Here is an 18,037-nt window from a genome sequence, read left to right as displayed (position 1 = left end):
TGTAAAATCTTTATGGTACAAAATGACATAATGAGTAACCTAACAGGTGCTACATGTTTACTTCCACTTTTATTCCAGCCAGACATGCTGAGTTTACATAATTACAGGTAGATTCGATATTATACAGGCCATTTACATCACTTAAATACAAATGTACACAATCTACAATGATGGGAGATCCAATGGCAGCATAAGCAGGTCGTCCACCTCCTCCTGCAGGGCTTCTGCTTTTTCTGTTAATAACATCTGAAAATGAACAGTGAGAAATGTAACATTACAGAAGTGTGGAAAACACCCTCAATCCAGTTAGACTGAAATTGTGACAAAAGAGAAAGCTCCTGAAAGCTTGGTCAGTGTTTTGTATATAGTGACAGCGAACTTGTCACCTGAAAAAGTATTCAAAACCAAATCATTTTTATAAAAGACTGTCTTCTGTTATCTTTATCTTAAGACATAGGACAGCAACCATGTGAGCAAATGCCTTTATGATGCTTTTATAATAAGTCTGCATCTTTTGTGAGGCCTGATATCAGCATCTGATTTCAATGCAAGGGAAAAAAGAAAACCAAACCACTTTTGATTTCATTTCATTTCTGTGTTCCACAGGGAAAAAAGTCATGAAGATTTGGTTTATTAAATAAAAGTAAACATCTATAAAGTTTTTATTTCAATAGTACTCAAAATTTGAGTATTTGTAGATAGCTAATTTGCGTAAGAAACAAGAATGGCTGAGTTAAAAAAAAAAAAAAAAAATATATATATATATATATATATATATATATATATATATATATATATATATATATATATATATATATATATATATATATATATATATGTAGTGAGTCAACGGATCGTTCCAGAACCGAACAAGCCACAGACCATGTTATCCTTAAAAGATTGGTTGGTGCCTACGAGTCTGAGATTGATTTCATTTCATTTCATTTCAAACAGTTGTTGTTTAATTTTATTGGTGATTTCAAATATGAAATGCAAACATAAGATTGCTTTCGGTAAATTTGATGTTTCCTTATTTAGACAGGTGTTTCAAAGATGGCCAGCGAGTGAAATGACTTGCCTTAAAGAGACTTTGGTATAATGCAATACAATACTTACTTTTGCAGATGCAATAATTTGATACGCTTGTTTCTTAAAGAGGTTTTCAATAGTTTGGACCAGAGTTTGTGGATCTGCATTGGCCAAATGTGCTAATGTCTTGTATCCGGCACTGTACAGCTGCTTAGCACGATGCTATAATAAAGAGAGAATAAAAAACAAAATGAGCACACAAATATAACATTCAAGCAAATATTCTGGTCATAAATATTCCACACTTACCTCCAGGACTCCAGACACCTCCATGAGAGGAATGAGCTCGGCCTGCACACAGTAAGTCAATCTCCGGGTCAACTCAGAGAGAAGAGCCTTGTATGCCCAAAACTCCTCCAGCTCCTGAAATGACCAGACAAACTTGATTTAGTATCCAATTAAATTTATAACCCATACAAAAAATACAGCTGATACACATACAGTTGAAGACAAATTATTATTAAAGTCATAGTTTTTTTTCAACATGTTTTAAACATAATTGTTTTAATAACTTATTTATAATAACTAATTTAATGCAATTAATTACGCAATTTAAAGGCTTAATTAGCTTGACTAGGCAAGTCATTAGACAACAGTGGTTTCTACAGAAAATAGTATATATAGGTTTTATGTGTCTGATGTTATTGGACAGAGTTTGTTTTCACCCAACTAAACATGTTAAATTGCCATTTTCTGGGTTGAGGAACGCCTGAGCAGTGGGATATGATTTTCCGAAAAAACAGCAACAACCTTTGCTTCTGACAGTATTTTCTATTTTATATTCTTTATACAACCACCAACTTGTTTGTAGGTGTTTCTTTGAGTGGTTTGAATTAGCCTTTAAGCATCACTTGAGAAATATTTTTGGAAAATATTTCAAATGTAATAAAATAATTGTCTTCAACTGTATATAGGCTGATGTGTCTTCTATTCTTTTAACAAAATGTGTCTCTCAACCTCCGTGAAGTGCAGCACAGATGATCCAAAGGCAGACGCTGAGCTGAGAAGAGTCTGAACAAAACCTCTGGTCAGCTGGAATCGTTCGGACACAATCCACAGGTTTGTTTCCTTCAGTAAGGAGAACAGGACCAGAGCCAGGTACAACCTGTTCACTACCACAACATCCACAGACTGACACACAGAAAGAAACAAACATCATGAAATCCACTTCAGTTGATGACTCAACTCTACTCACTGAAAACCATTCTTTTCTTTTCCTTTAGAAACGTGAGAAAGGTTAAGAGTAGATTTAGCATTAATGCCCTGTAAATCCTTTAAGAGGATTAGGATGAAGTAATTTCATATTTAATTCATGGCTAATGTTTAAAAAACACTCAGCTAATGATCTCTTTCTATTGCTTTTGTTGGCTTATCATACCTAGGCTGTTTAATCCCAAACAAAAAATGCTCTGAATCACTTGTATGGTGTTGTGAAGAATGAGAGGAATGCTGTTTTCACCAACCTTCCTCACGCTCTGTCCTGCCGCCTTTCTGGCCACAAAGCTTTCAGGAACTCCGACCGTGGTGGCCATCTTCTGCTCAGCAGCTGACAAATTTGTGAACTATGAAAATAAACATTTGTATTAATACATTTTATTTACATTGCGCTTTTCTTAGACTCAAAGCAGTAACAAGAGCATCAAAACAGAGTGGAATACACAAAAAGTAAAAATAATAATATTAATTTTTTATTAAATAAATACAGAATTAAGACTACAGAATAAAACATTAATCAGTAACTAACATTAGCACTAAAACATAAGAACAAAAAAAAAAAAAGAAAATGACTGCAAAAACAGCATATTTCTCTTTCATTTATTCATTTTCTTGTCGGCTTAGTCCCTTTATTAATCCGGGGTCGCCACAGCGGAAGGAACCGCCAACTTATTCAGCAAGTTTTTACGCAGTGGATGCCCTCCCAGCCGCAACCCATCTCTGGGAACGCTTTCATTTAAATTAATATAAAATTTTAAAAAATAAGAAAAAGTATACATTTTTAGGAACATTTTTGCTTTAAACATTTAGTCAACAACAAACTCTTTGATATAGAAATGTAAAGCATAGAAATAAAATCTAATAAAAATTATTTTAAGAAACTATAACGGTACCTAAATAACACAAAAAAAGATGTTATTATACCATATACTCACTCGAAAGTACCAAACTTGTAGGTGGTAATCAATAAATTAATAATTTATATGTTTAAGTGACAAATGCTCTATATTTATAATGTTCTAAAATGTTTTTATAATTACATATTATTATAATGTTACAACATATTTTTGCATAAAATAAATGCTGTTTTTTTTTTACTTGCCACAATTTTTTTTTATCATTGCTAATCATACAAAATGTTTTTTGGAGAACTAAAACATCATATCTGATATGATTTCTAAAAGATCACATGTGAAAGATAAACTAAAGCACTGATGTTGAAAACTCAGCTTTTGGCAACATAAAATAAAAGAAAAACACTACAAAATAAAACACATATTTCAAAATGTTTTTTTTTAAACTATTTTTAATCGAAGAGACTTTATTCAAAAGGTGGAAAAACAGATTCAAACAATTGAAAGATATGGTATAAGTAAAGCAGGTTTAACCTGAGGAAAGTGTCCCACCTGCCTGAAGTAGATCATCCAATCCGGTTTGCACTGATGCACCATGTCATATGGAGTAACTAGATACACTAAGTGAAGAAAACTGTTGAGGAGTAAACCCTCCAGCCCTTTTGAAAGGTCTCGGTAGAGCACATCACAGTAGCTTAGGTCTACTGAACCTAAAAACACAAGTGATAAAGAGAACTTTAGGCGAGCGCATTAAAAGCATTGGATGCAGCTCAGATTGCAAAGCACCAGGTCGACATCCAGACCCTTCACGCAAATTTTGAAATTAAGGTAACATTGCCACCCTGTGGTAAAACAGAATCCTTCAATTTAAAGGGATAGTATACTCAAAAATAAAAATGTACTGACTATTTAGTCACCCTCAAGTGACTTTTTTCTTTTGTTAAACAAAAAGAAATATTGTAAAGAAAGCTTAAAACATGTACCTTAGTACAACCCTTAGTAAAAGAAACGAGAAAGGAAAAACAAATACAATGAAAGTCAATGATTACAGGCTTCCAGCTTTCATCAAATTATCTTCTTTTGTGTTCATCAAAAGAAAGAAAGTCAAACCGGTTTGGAACAAGCAAAGGGTGAGTAAATGACAACAGAATCTTTCCGTTTTGGTTGAACTATCCCTTTAAGCCTTGAGCCACGCCCCTATTTCTTTTTTACCTTTATAAGTGGCTCGCCCAAGCCTGGTGATTTGCAGAATGTTTTGATTATTTTCATCAGAAGAGACTTCGATGAGGTTCTTCTGCTTCAGTGTCTGTATGGACTCCACTGTAAGATCCCACAAGCTCTTCTCTGGGCTGACCTGAGCCTCCTGCACACTGAGCAACGTGCCTTTCATCAAATCCTTCACCTGCTCTACAGTTGTGGTTATCTAAAATGAAAGGAAAAAGGTCAGTTTTTGCAATGCTTGATTAGACCTCATTTTCTAATTACATTAAAACATGTGACATACTTTCAGGCCAATGAGAGACAGAATGAGGCTGAGCAGGCCCCGCCCTCCATCATGCAGCAGGTTACTGTAACACTTCTCCATTGGAGCACACAGTAGTTTTTTGGCCTGGAAGGAAAATCATTGTTAAGATGCATTAACATACAAGCAAATGGTAAGATTTGGGTTGGTAAGATGTTTTTTAAAAGATGACCAAGGATTTATTTATTTACAAAAATACTGAAATAATATTATTTTTATTTAATATTACTATTATATATAAAATTAATATTGTTCAAATTATTATAATTCTTGTGATAGAAAATAAGATTTTCAGCATGATTACTCCAGTCATTAGTGCCAAATGATTCTTCAGAAATCACTCTAATATACTGATTTGCTGCTATAGAAACACATTTTTGGTATTTGCGTTGACTTAATATTAAATCTTTGATAAATGGAAAGGCAAAAGCGTTTTAAAAATATGTAAAACAATTTACATTAATCAGATTAAGACAGAAAAAGAATGTATAGACCACAAACATAAATATGGGAGTTTAAATAATACAGACAAGCATATTAATGCAAGTAATTAAAATACATTTATTATATTCATGATCATAAATGTTACACTATAATAACTGCAATCTTTTAAAGTCAGAGCGAATTACCGTGTTTATATCTTTGTCCTGCAGGATCAGGATGCTCTCGCCCATGGCATCAATTCCAGCTCGTCCTGCTCTACCCACCATCTGTTTGTACTGGCTTCTCTTTAAAAAATCTGCAGCCACATACGGGGAGCGCAGAATCACTCTGAGAATCGCCACATGCACATAAGAGATTAGTAGAAAGTCTGATCTGATTTAAGAAAACTTTTGCGATCAGAACAGCTGTTGTATGTATTAAGAGTAAAAGATTAGACATCCTATTTTATTGTCAGCATCAAAATATATTCATAAAAGTACTTCATAGCACACAAAGCAAATTACAGTGTAATCATGACTTTATTAAATCACTGGTGGTAATATGGGTAAAATAATGTTCCCCTGTCATTCGATGTAACAGATATATTTATGCAAAAATGAAAGACCAATTAAAACACCTATAAAAATAAGGCACACTTATTTATCTTATAGTATTTAAAATGTAAAGAATTATAAAAACTAGTGGTTTTAAAATAATGACAATGTGTTAAAGGGAAAAAGATAGTTCCCCTAAAAATTCTGACACCCTTCACTTGAACACAAAGAATAATGGAACGTTGGAAGTTTTGGAAAAAAGAAGTCATTGACTTCCATTGTATTTTTGTTCCTACTATGGATGTTAATGACTGCTTTTTCTTGACATTCTTCAGTGTCTGTATTTTTGTTCCTCTGCAATTCATAAAGCTTTAAAACCATTTACGTATGAGGCAATCATTATGGGTAAATAACAATTTTTGCATGAACCATCTCGCTAAATGTTAAAATATTGATCAAATAGTATTTTGCGACTCTATTGCCATTTAACAGTTCATGTTCTAAATGTGCCTAAAAGGAGTATTGTGTTATATAAGCCACACTAAATTACATTTTAGTGGGTGTCTTCAGTAATTCCAGTAAATATGTAGTAGTAAACATGTTTGAATATTCTTTTGTCATGCTCTTAGGAAAAAAGAAACAAGACACTCTAATGATGCTATTGAAAATTCCTAGTTCCCACTTATAGTCACGATTCAATTGTTTGTCACATTTGACAACCATATAAACATTCTCTGTACTAGAAAATCAGTTTGCTGATAATTCTGGAATTTTAGTCAAATACATGCTATTTTAACTGTTTATCAAACATAAACCATGCTTCAAATGGTTGTACTTTACTGACAAGACAAGGAGATGCAAAACATTCACCATGTTGAATGTTAATGGCTCTTGGCAACTCAGATATCAGAATTATCCCAATGCTGTTTTGTGAAAGCTTTAATAAAACTATTTCACATTTCTTTCAGTCTTGCCAATATAACATTTTTGGACTAATGTTGAAGCTTTTATTGCTCATAATAGTTTCAAAACATTTTCTTTATCTTATTATCATGTGATATTGGGTTATTATGTTAAGGATTGCTTTTTAAAAGATCCCTTCCTCTCCCTTCATATTACTAAAAAAAGAGATTAAATGCATAAATTCAATTTTTAAACTTTGAAATCACTTTTTCAAAGTTTAAAAATTGAATAGAAAAGCTATTAAACCGATACATATATGCTCCTCCATTAACATTTTTGGATAAAAAAGGTTTGTATACAGGTATTTTATGTACTAAAAATAGGTACAAAAATATGTATAATATATTTCAATGCAATTTGAAAATTATGTTCCCTCTCCTCTTTTTCTTTTTTTGCAATAATTTTTTATTTAATTTATTTTCTTACTTAATCCTCTTATTTTCTCATTTAATCCTTCTTGTTAAGGAATGTGAAGTGATTTTGTTGTATAATAAAACTGTACATGCTGAAAATAAATAAATTAAAAATAAATAATTATCTCTACATTTTCAAGTAAACATTACTTCATGGACCATTCATGTTCACTATCCCACGAGGAAAGTCTTTCACTCAACGTTGCATATCTTTCACTATCACACTGTGACATCGGCGCTGAAGTTATATATATTGTGCAGGCTTAATTTACAGTGATTTAAATACACATGAAAGTAGCATAATGCATGACAAAAAAATAAAAGCTGAATTACACTAAGATCAGAGGTGTCCAAACCTGTTCCTGGAGGGTCACTATCAAGCAGAGTTTAGCTCCAGACCAAATCAAACCCACCTGAACCAGCTGTTCAAGTTTTTCAGACTTGCTAGAAACTTCCAGGCAACTGTGTGTTGGAGCTGGAAATAGATAAACTCTTCGGGACAGCAGCCCTGGAGGAGCAGGATTAAACACCCCTGTTTTTTTATGCTCGAAAGCTGTTTTCATCTTTGACCAACATAGCTCAACATTGATCGAGACAAACCTGCGTGCAGGAAGATTGATGCCTGCAGCAAGAGTAGAGGTGCAGGTTAGGAGACAGAGCACTCCTGAGGAATAAGCCTCTTCTACCAGCTTCCTCTCATCGCTGGTCAGGCCGCTGTGATGGTAGGCCAAACCGAAGGGTATGGTCTTCTGCAGCACAGGACACAGTGAGCCGTTCCCACTGCTCTTCAGCTCACCCAGAAGAATGGCTTTTTCTGCCTCCTTGTGTTTTATGAACTCTCTGAAAAAAATAATTACAGAGGTTTGATTTGATTAATTAATGACTCTATAAGCCAGTAAGTGCTTTTATAGGTGAGTATTTCTTTTGAAAATTTCAAGTGTTAGCATGATTATACAGACAAAGCAGAATCATATAATAAGAATATGCAAGTTTGCAACATCAAGCAGCATAACGAGCTGTTTGTAACATCTAAAAACAAATACAAGTAATTGAGAGCGGATGTCTCGAGCCAAAAAGACTTAAATGGCTGCGCCTTTTAGTACGTAAAGAATAAGGTGAATAGTGCTATCTTAGATTGATCAATTCACTTATAACATGTTTTTGGACAGTAGGAGGAAACCGAAGAACCCGGAGGAAACCCCCGTGAGCATGAGGAGAACATGTAAACTCTGCAGAGAAACGTTGACTGACCTGTTAAGCGATTAAACCAGTGACGTTCTTGCTGTGAGGCAACAGTGCTAACCACTGGGCTGCCGTGCCACCCTATAAAGGAAAAGGTGAAGGAGTATGTGTGGAAGGGGGATTCTTCAAGTTGAAGATAACTAAAGTAAGAAACTCTGGTTATTTATAGTGAGTTAGGAATCATCTGATTGGGCAATCATGCCTTAGCTAATGCGGGACCAGCTGTGATCAATCATAAGCATGTACACCTTTCAAAATAAGTCTATAAATAAACTACTTAAAATAAGTCAATAGGTAGGAGAAGATAAAGATCAAAGCACATGTGGATAAACAGTAAATCAGCCACCGCACTCTCTATGCTTTACTTTAACTTTTGATTTTGTTCACAATCAGATTTGATCATATTTAGTCGACTTAAACTAAATTAATCCAGATGACTAAAATATATAAAACTAAATATAAATGCCAAAGAGATAATCTCTATGCCATAATCACTTCATAGGGTTCACCCCCTGGAGTGACAGGGGAACGAGTCCTTCTGAAAGGAACACTGTGTTCGACACCAAAAAAAACTTTGTGCAAGGAATCATGGGGGTCTGAGGTGTCAATTAGTTGTAGCCATAGAAATCTTTCATTCTGAAGGGCCCTTTGAAATGGTCAATTTTGAGTATGTATCTATATGGAACATGTTAGATATATTGAGTATCTATAGTATGGAACAACACATCAGTATAGTGGCCATTGATATCACTCTGAAGTGCTCTTAGCAATATATCCCATCTAAAATGCACAAAATCTAATTCAAAAAAGGAATAATAAAACCAAAAATAAAATTGTCATTTATTCATCCTTCACTTGTTTAAAACTTACCCAAGTTTCTTTCTTCTGTTGAACACAAAAGAAGTTATTTAAAAAAATGTTGGTAGCAGGTACCAACTGTAGGTACCAGCATCCAGCATTCTTCAAAATATCTTATTTTGTGTTCACCAGAAGAAATAAACTGCACATGAGGGAGAGTAAATGATGAGGTAATTTTCATTTAGGGGTGAATTATGCTTTTAAAATGAACACTGCTAAAGTTGTACGCACTTATTTAAATACTTGCAGATCATTCCGGCTAGATTCTCACAGTTCTTCTTGGTGGCACAGAATATGAGGCAGGACTGCTGCGGGATGACTTCAGTAGCCAGAGCTATGATGTGGTCCGGGTCCATTTTCTGCATTCCACTGGAGTACTGAGAGTCCATCAAACAAAAGGTTCAATAAGTTAGATCAATATCTTATCGAGCTTTTTTTTAAAAGGAGCTTGAGCTTGAGTGAACTTTGCAGAGCTTGGGCTTGAGTGAGCTTCCATACCTTAAAATTTAGGAGTCGTGAGAAAGTGAAGCATGCCTCTTCCTTGGGGTCAACTTCATATATGCTGTCCTTTATTTTCACATATTCTTTCAGCTCAACCTAGAAGATCAATGGGTATTTATTAGAAAGGAGTTAATTAAAATGTTGATAAATTATTAATGTCAGTCATTCTTACAGGCCTGAAGTTATTGGTGTAATTTTCAGCTCTCAGGAAGCTCTGAAGATCTTTCACATTGCCTAGTGTTGCGCTCATGCCGATAACTTGGGTTGATTCTGTTGTGATTAAGAAATAACATGTCTATAAGGTTGAGTTAGATGTAATCATTACAGAGGCATTTAAATGTATGTTTTCAAAAACTTACTGCTCATATAGAGAATCTTGGACAAAGTCATTTCAAGGATCGCCCCCCTGCTCCCATCACCAAGCATGTGAAGCTGAAAATTAATAATAAAAAAACAAAAACATTAATTTCATTTCAATAGCTTATCATATACCGTTAAAGTCAGAATTATTAGCCCCACTGTTAAATTGTATGTATATATATATATATATATATATATATATATATATATATATATATATATATATATATATATATATATATATATATATATATATATATCCTTACTTTCTGTTTATCATTAATTCTGTTTATTTACTTGAGTAAATGTGTGTAAATCTATATTTATTCAGTTTTTTATTATTGACTAATGTGAAAATGTTCATCAGATTTATGTACAATGCAGTTGGTACAATAATATTTTCTGTCTTTTATTTACCAAATAAAGTGGATCTAATTGGATTTGTATTTTAAACATTAAATAAAAGTTAAAAAGATATTATTTTTTATTTCACATATTGAGGTTTTAGTTATGATACTCCCAAAATAATTCCGCAATATCCGCAGACTTTTACCAAAATTCTCTGCAGAAATAGCAATAAACATCCGCAGATTCCGTCTGGCCTTACTAATTTCTAATAACTGATTTCTTTCATCTTTGCCATGAAGACAGTACATAATATTTTACTAGATTTTTTTCAAGATACTAGTATTCAAATTAAAGTGCCAATTAAAGGCATAACTGGGTTAGTTAGGTTAACTAGGCAGATTGGGATAATTAGGCAATTCATTGAACAACTGTAACTTGTTCTGTAGACAATTGAAAGACAATCGAGCTTAAGAGAGCTAATAATATTGTTGTTGTTGTTTTTTATTCAAAACTGTTTTTATTCTTGCCCAAATAAATCAACCAAAATTTACAAGAAAAATATTACAAGAAATACTGGGAAATATTCCTTGCTCTGTTAAAGATCATTTGGGAAATATTTGAAAAAGAAAAAAAAAATAAACAGAAGGGCTAATAATTTTGACTTCAACTGTGCACCAACATTCACAAGTTTAGGATCAGACTTTAACATTAAATAAATGCTGCTGAAATAAATGTTTATGGTTTCCTCAAAAATATTAAGTGGCACAACTGTTTTAAGCATTGATAAATAAATAAATTTATGAGTAACGATTTGATATATAGCAATAAGTAATAATGTATTGGCTACTAAAAATTTAACTGTCATCACAAAAAAATAAAATAATTAAAAACACTTAAATACATTTCTTTTAGACATAGTAAGAAAGTTATTCCCAACAATATTACTGTTTTTCCATATTTTTTATCTTATAAATTAAGTCTTGGTGTGCATAACAATCTTTAAAAAGAAACATAAAAAATCTTACAGACCAACATAGTATGAAACAAAAAAAATCAAAAAAAGAGAAAAATAACAATTTAAATTAATAATAACAATTTCTAATACACACCTCATCCACAACAACCAGGCCAATGTTGTCTAAACGGTCATTTTCGATTAATGAATTGACAAGGCTGTGTCCCTTCTCAATGGTTGTGATGTAGAGAGAGTTTTTATTTCTTCTCTTGACTGGAGGAAACTTCCCTTTACTACCAGCATACTCCTCCACCAAGAAATCCAACTCAATTCCAAAACTAGACAACCCTCGAACCTGCAGGCAAATCATTGCATATGTTATATGAAATAGGATTAATAATAAAGAAACCAAAGTTGCTTATATTACAATTGGCTATATGGGTGACACAGTGGCGCAGTAGGTAGTGCTGTCGCCTCACAGCAAAGTCACTGGTTGAAGCCTAGACTGGGTCAGTTGGCATTTCTGTGTGGAGTTTGCATATTCTCCTTGCATTCACATGGGTTTCCTCTGGGTGCACCATTTTCCCCCACAAGCCAGAGACATGTGGTACAGGTAAATTGGGTAAGCTAAATTGTCCGTAGTGTATGAGTGTGTATGGATGTTTCCCAAAGATGGGTTGCAGCTGGATGGGCATCAGCTGCGTAAAACATGTGCTGGATAAGTTGGCGATTCATTCCGCTGTGCCAACCCCGGATTAATAAAGGGACAAAGCCGAAAAAAGAAAATGAATGAATGAATTGGCTATATGCACACAGACTTTGAATTTTTTTAGCCAGGCAGCCCAAGTCTTTCCATTACAAAATTGTCACGTTTAAGATCTGATTTCTTTAAAAATCAGCAATCTTCACTGTCTGTTAAATATATGACATAAAGTGGGTCTCAGATCTGACAAGAAGAACTGCATTAAATTCCATTTTCCCCTGCCGTGTCTTTAAAATATGAGTTTATTTTACCCCAGTATTTTAATGGAATTTCTGCTATAGCCTGTTGCTACTGATGGCGCTAGTGGTTACACGGTCTTTCATCTCGTTTTACATCTGAACAACTAAATCAATGCTTATGTCTATTTAACTGAATGTATTTTAATTTTATTACAGCATCGATGCTGTAAAAACAACCTTGTAAAATTGAAAATAGTCACATTAAGCTTTCACCAGAAGTTTATCATTGGCTTCAAAACTCTAGCTGTGCGTAGAGCCCACTGGCCAAATTATTATTATTATTTTGTTTAGATAATAAATAAATCATGCATGAATACATACCTTTTCCTGAACTAGGGATATGTACGGCAAAATAAGTAGTGCATCTTTCTTTCTACACAAGAGCTCTTTAAATATGAGAATCTCTGCCACTAGAGTCTTTCCTCCACTTGTAGGTAGCGAATAAATAAGATTTCTCCTCTGCTGAATTGAATCCAGGCTCAAACAAGTCTTCTGCCACTCTGAAATTAAAAGCAAATAAAAAAAATACTTACAAAACCAAAATTTGAATAAAATTTTAATAATGTACTTATTATGAGTGCTAAGCAAAGATTAATCGCATCCAAAATAAAAGTTTTTTTTGACAATATAACGCACTTTGTATATTTATTTTGTATTATATATATATATATATATATATATATATATATATATATATATATATGTGTGTGTGTGTGTGTCAAATGGAACATTACTTCAGCTATATTTCAACTTTTTTTTTTACAAGCTTTCAAAAAAAAACTTTACTTGCGTTTAAAAAGCTTTTAAGGTATATTATGAAATTAATGTTGAACATTTCATTTGATAAGGACACCAAGCCATCTGACATAGCATGCCATTAAATACTTACCATACAAGTCCTGGATTCCCTTTAATCTAAAAATAAGATCTTTAACTTTGGACGGAAGGCCAAAAAAGGGACCCAGGTCTCCCTCAGATGTTATGGACTCCATAGCCTGCATGGCAAAACTCATTTCTTCGTTCATCACAGCTTCTTTTTGCTGTACCATCTTGGAGACTGTGCTGGCCGTTGCTGCATTATCCATCAGCACTTTCTTAAGATGGTCCTTCATGCTTCTTCTGGCCTTTGGATGAGGCTTGTTGACGCTGAGATCTGCATGATTGACAGCCGGGCCAGGATTCATCAAATAAGGGGTAGAGGAGCTGTGCGCACCTCTGGAGGGGCTTTTGTGTGGCATTGTGATAGCTTTTTGAAATTCAAGCTGAGAGCTTGGTAAAGCTCTCGGCGACGAGTCTCTGAAATCCTCTGCTAACATGGAGTCAGAGAGATCATCCGCACAGGCATTGGGAGTTTGCTGATCATAGCACTGCCTCGTCTGGAGCTCCACATCTTCAAGCTTTGCCAGAAAAGAGCTGTCAGCCACTATGCTGTCATAACCCTCAAAGAGATCTTCATTGTCACTGCAGCACTGGATTATGACAGAAACATTAACATAGGGGTTACATAGGTATTGTAGGGTCACATTAAAACATGCTAAATTACAGCAAAGTCTGTGGTATGTTTATAATTCTATAACATTAGAAGTCTAAATAACCATTGTGTATTTTAGTGTGTGATGAACTGACTTTTGGAAGTTTCACTGTAAAGTGCACTAGAATTAGTATATTTTACACTTTGTTCGTTATTTCAAAAATTTTCCATTCCTTTTAAACTGTGCCAAACAAATATAGAATATTCACAGAAATATACACTAATATACTATCTGTATATTTGAATAATAAAGGTTTTTGTCCTATACCACATGGAAAAAATACTACAGTAACTTATAAACACTATAGTGATTTTAAACCATGCAATAGTAAAGTAGCTGGATTATTCATTCATTTTTCTTTTTGGCTCAGTCCCTTTATTAATCAGGGGTCGCCACAGTGGAATAAACCGCCAACGTATCTAGCATATGTTTTACGCAGAGGAGGCCCTTTCAGCAGAAACCCATCACCGTGAAACACCCATACACTCTCATTCACACACTCATACACTACAGACAATTTTAGCTTACCCATTTCACCGATAGCACACCTCTTTGGACTGTTGGGGAAACCGGAGAACCCAGAGATAACCCAGAGGAAACCCTTGCGAACATGGGAGAACATGCAAACTCCAAACAGAAATGCCATCTGACCCAGACGAGGCCTGAACCAACAACCTTCTTGTTGTGAGGCGACATCGCTTCCCACTGCGCCACCACATCGCCCTAGTTGGATTATTCTGTTGTGGTAATTCTGTAAATGCTATGGTAAGACCAAACTATAGTAATATAAACAAACTACCCAATACTATACTAAGTGTTCTAAAACTATGTATTATACTACAATACTCCACAGTTAACTATGGTATATGTTAGAGTATTTATTAATATTTAAAAGTTGTACATTCTATAATATGTCTTTTAGGGCTGCAAGATATTAGGCAAAATCTTACATTGTGTCTTTACTGTAACTCTATTTGGAATGAATTTTACATTGATTGTGTTTATTTTGTTGAGGAGTATCTGCATAAAATACTATATAGTTGAACAGATGCAAATTAATTTTTATGGTTTTCTGTGGAATGTAACAGTATTGAGGTACAGAAACGCAATAATAATATGTAAAAAGATTTTTTGTTTATATACTATCATAAGGTGACGCGGTGATGCAGTAGGTAGTGCTGTCGCCTCACAGCAAGAAAGTCGCTGGTTTGAGGCTCGGCTGGGTCAGTTGGCGTGTGGAGTTTGCATGTTCTCCCCACATTCGCGTGGGTTTTCTCTGGATGCTTCGGTTTCCCCCACAGTACAAAAACATGTGGTACAGGTGAATTAGGTAGGGTAAATTGTCCGTAGTGTATGAGTGTGTATGGATGTTTCCCAGAGATGGGTTGCGGCTGGAAGGGCATCCACTGTGTAAAAAATGTGCTGGATAAGTTGTCAGTTCATTCCGCTGTGGTGACCCCAGATTAATAAAGGGACTAAACCGAAACGAAAATGAATGAATGAATGAATACTATTATAAACTCTTACATTCACAGGTTTTTAAAGACACATTCAAATGAAAATCTTTTACTCTGTTTTAAGGTTAAACTTTCAGAAGACCCCAAAAATCGCATGTTCTGAAACTGTAGTCCTGATCAACTCCCAACTTGACAATGCTGATCCTGCTGTGACTATTGCATGTTCACACATTGCGATGTCGATGCTGAAACGATATACTGTGCAGCCCTAATGTACACAGTATACAAAACTTTTATGCAATGTAGTTTAAAAAAATTTATATTCTATAGTCTACTTGAAGACTTTACACTCTGTAGTCTATCTGTTGTTGTTTTTGTTTTTTTGTTTTTGTAATATTGTGTCCAGTATTTATAACATTGTTACATTATAATGCTTGAAATGTATTTTACTGAAAAAAGAAGAGGCATCTTACCAGCTCTACTCCTTCATTCTCCGCCATGTCTTGAGTATAAATCTGTTCTTTATCTGCTAAACATGTCGTTGTTGATGTGAAACTGGACCTTTTCTTGGCAGGAGTAACGTGACTTCTCACTCCATCCCTTGACCTCTTTCTTGAGGACGAAGTGTTGCGCTTTACCACAATGTCGTGTAGTTGGTTGTCAGTATACATCACTATTGTATAGATATTGTTCGCTGGGATCACAGCATTGAGCGATATTATTAGGAAAACCGACAACAGCAGCTAAGCGATAACAATGAAGTGACAAAACTGTTTATTCATCCTCTGCCATTTTTGTATGACAGCTTGGTAACTGACCTTAGACAATTTCGTCAAAACACCAAACCTAAAACAATAAGTAAGTATCCATTATTATCAACAAAATAATGCTAGAAAATTTAGCGAAGGTGCAATAATCAATGTTTACTAGAAGACTTTTGAAAACACGAACGCTAGAGTTGACCAATGGAAGTGTGCATTTGGACCACGTGACTGTTAAAGCGTCGAGTGGTCGGACGAAAAAAAGCAGAACAAAAGTCCTTTTAATGGACTTATTATATAATAATGGACTTATTATTATATAGTTTTTTTTGGAATATGAATATTTAAATAAATATTTTTTAAATACTCCTATTACACAAATATATACATACTTTTAGTTTTTTTGGGTTTTGAACGTCTCATTATGAGGACTCAGAATATTTAAATACATCAGTTTTTTTTGTTTTAGTTATTGCTAAATTATTATTAAATATATATACTCTTAAAACAATTCGTTTAACTAAAACGAAGCATTTCAAAACCCTATTTTAAAATGTTTACAAAATAAATTTTTTTCAAAACGTACTCCTATTCTATAGTTGGCAGTATAGCTTTAAGATCATTCAAAATCGCGCTGAAAGACTCCACGGAAGGAGCGAGCAGAAAGTGTCATGGTGGCCTCCTGAGCATATCGAGAGATGTTTGTCCTTTCTGTCAGTCGCCTGTTATTACAGGCACTCCCAAAGCAACCGGTCATTCCTATAGCCACAGGTATTTCTGCAGCATTATCTTCTCATTCGTTTTACATCTAAAATGTTTTCCAGAGTAAGACTTTTCATTTCCGTAACAACGCTTAAGAGATGCACCGCTAACACATCTAATACAATGCGACTGTTAATCATGCGGTTGTGTTAATGACCTAGAGGTATGCTTAAAGAGTTACAATGTTAGTTATGAAATGTTTAATCTGTTTCTAGCACAATGCGTCAGAAGTTTGACAACATCTCAACAAGATCCGGCCAGTAAAGATGACATGGCAAGACATTTATGCGTTTCCACAAGTATAATAGTTGTCGTTAAACTTGAGCCATATGAATATTTATTTGCATTATGTATTTTCTAGCCCATCAAAATGGAAAACCCATACAAGCAACCTGCAAAGACGTGCATCTTGTGTAATGTAACTGTGGACTTCAAAAACGTTCAGGTTAGTATTTATATAATTAAGTATATATATATAAGTAATTATATACAGGAATATAATTATTATTTCCCGTTATTTCTTATTTTTAAAGTAATAACACTTGTAAACCTTTCTCCAGCTCTTGTCTCAGTTCATTTCTCCACACACAGGCAGAATATACGGCAGACACATAACAGGTGAGAGAAGTATAAGCTGAAATGTTCACTTTTATTCTTGAAATTCAGTCATTAAGACAGTGTTTCTCAACCACGTTACTGGAGGACCACCAGCTCTGCACATTTTCCATGTCTCCTTAACCAAACACATCTGATTAAGATCATTAGCAGAGACTGAAAGACTTGTAATGGGTGTGACAGACAAAGGAGACATGCAGGGTTGGTGGTCCTCCAGAAACGTGGTTGAGAAACACAGATTTTTGACACTGTAAATCTTGCTTACAGGCTTGTGTGGTCGAAAGCAGAAGGAGGTAACGAAGGCAATAAAGAAATCTCGTTCAATGGGTAAGAATTATTAGCTGCAATGAATTTTATTTTATAACTGTGAGAAAAAATTATGCCTGCGCTTAGTGTACAAATACACAAAGCTTTTTGTTTTCTCCACAGGTTTCATGTCAGTCACCCTGAAGGACCCACTGTTTATTCAAGACCCTGACATTTGTGGTACTAAACACGGGGAGTAGGTTCTGGATGAAGATTATTCCTGTACAAGCTGTTTTTGTGTTTCTGTAATTCTGATTTATATTAAAGTGTGAAATAATTATATCTGACAAACCAGAAGTTGATGT

At 34.3% G+C, this 18,037-nt stretch overlaps 2 protein-coding genes across 3 annotated transcripts; one reads left to right on the top strand and one right to left on the bottom strand.

Moving 5' to 3' along the window:
• Window positions 1-50: 50 nt before the first annotated feature.
• Window positions 51-16,255, bottom strand: helq (helicase, POLQ like). Of its 2 annotated transcripts, NM_001444020.1 has the most exon segments (19): window positions 51-246; window positions 1,117-1,251; window positions 1,339-1,452; window positions 2,047-2,220; window positions 2,553-2,651; window positions 3,711-3,868; window positions 4,371-4,581; window positions 4,663-4,767; window positions 5,310-5,451; window positions 7,634-7,873; window positions 9,365-9,510; window positions 9,632-9,730; window positions 9,807-9,904; window positions 9,994-10,066; window positions 11,452-11,652; window positions 12,621-12,799; window positions 13,189-13,768; window positions 14,360-14,554; window positions 15,762-16,255. In NM_001444020.1, coding segments are annotated over 19 exon segments (3,231 nt in total). In that variant the 5' UTR covers window positions 15,960-16,255; the 3' UTR covers window positions 51-162.
• A 445-nt stretch (window positions 16,256-16,700) lies between these two features.
• On the top strand, window positions 16,701-18,023 carry mrps18c (mitochondrial ribosomal protein S18C). The gene is given in 6 exon segments (NM_001045190.2): window positions 16,701-16,820; window positions 17,027-17,085; window positions 17,173-17,256; window positions 17,372-17,429; window positions 17,694-17,753; window positions 17,856-18,023. Coding segments are annotated over 6 exon segments (411 nt in total). The 5' UTR covers window positions 16,701-16,747; the 3' UTR covers window positions 17,933-18,023.
• The last annotated feature ends 14 nt before the right edge of the window (window positions 18,024-18,037 follow it).

The sequence above is a fragment of the Danio rerio genome, chromosome 21, assembly GCF_052040795.2.
Source record: "Danio rerio strain M-AB ecotype USA chromosome 21, GRCz13ab, whole genome shotgun sequence".
Taxonomy (NCBI): domain Eukaryota; kingdom Metazoa; phylum Chordata; class Actinopteri; order Cypriniformes; family Danionidae; genus Danio; species Danio rerio.
The sequence above is the reverse complement of the archived record's forward strand: the minus strand, read 5'-3'. Positions and strand labels throughout refer to the sequence as shown.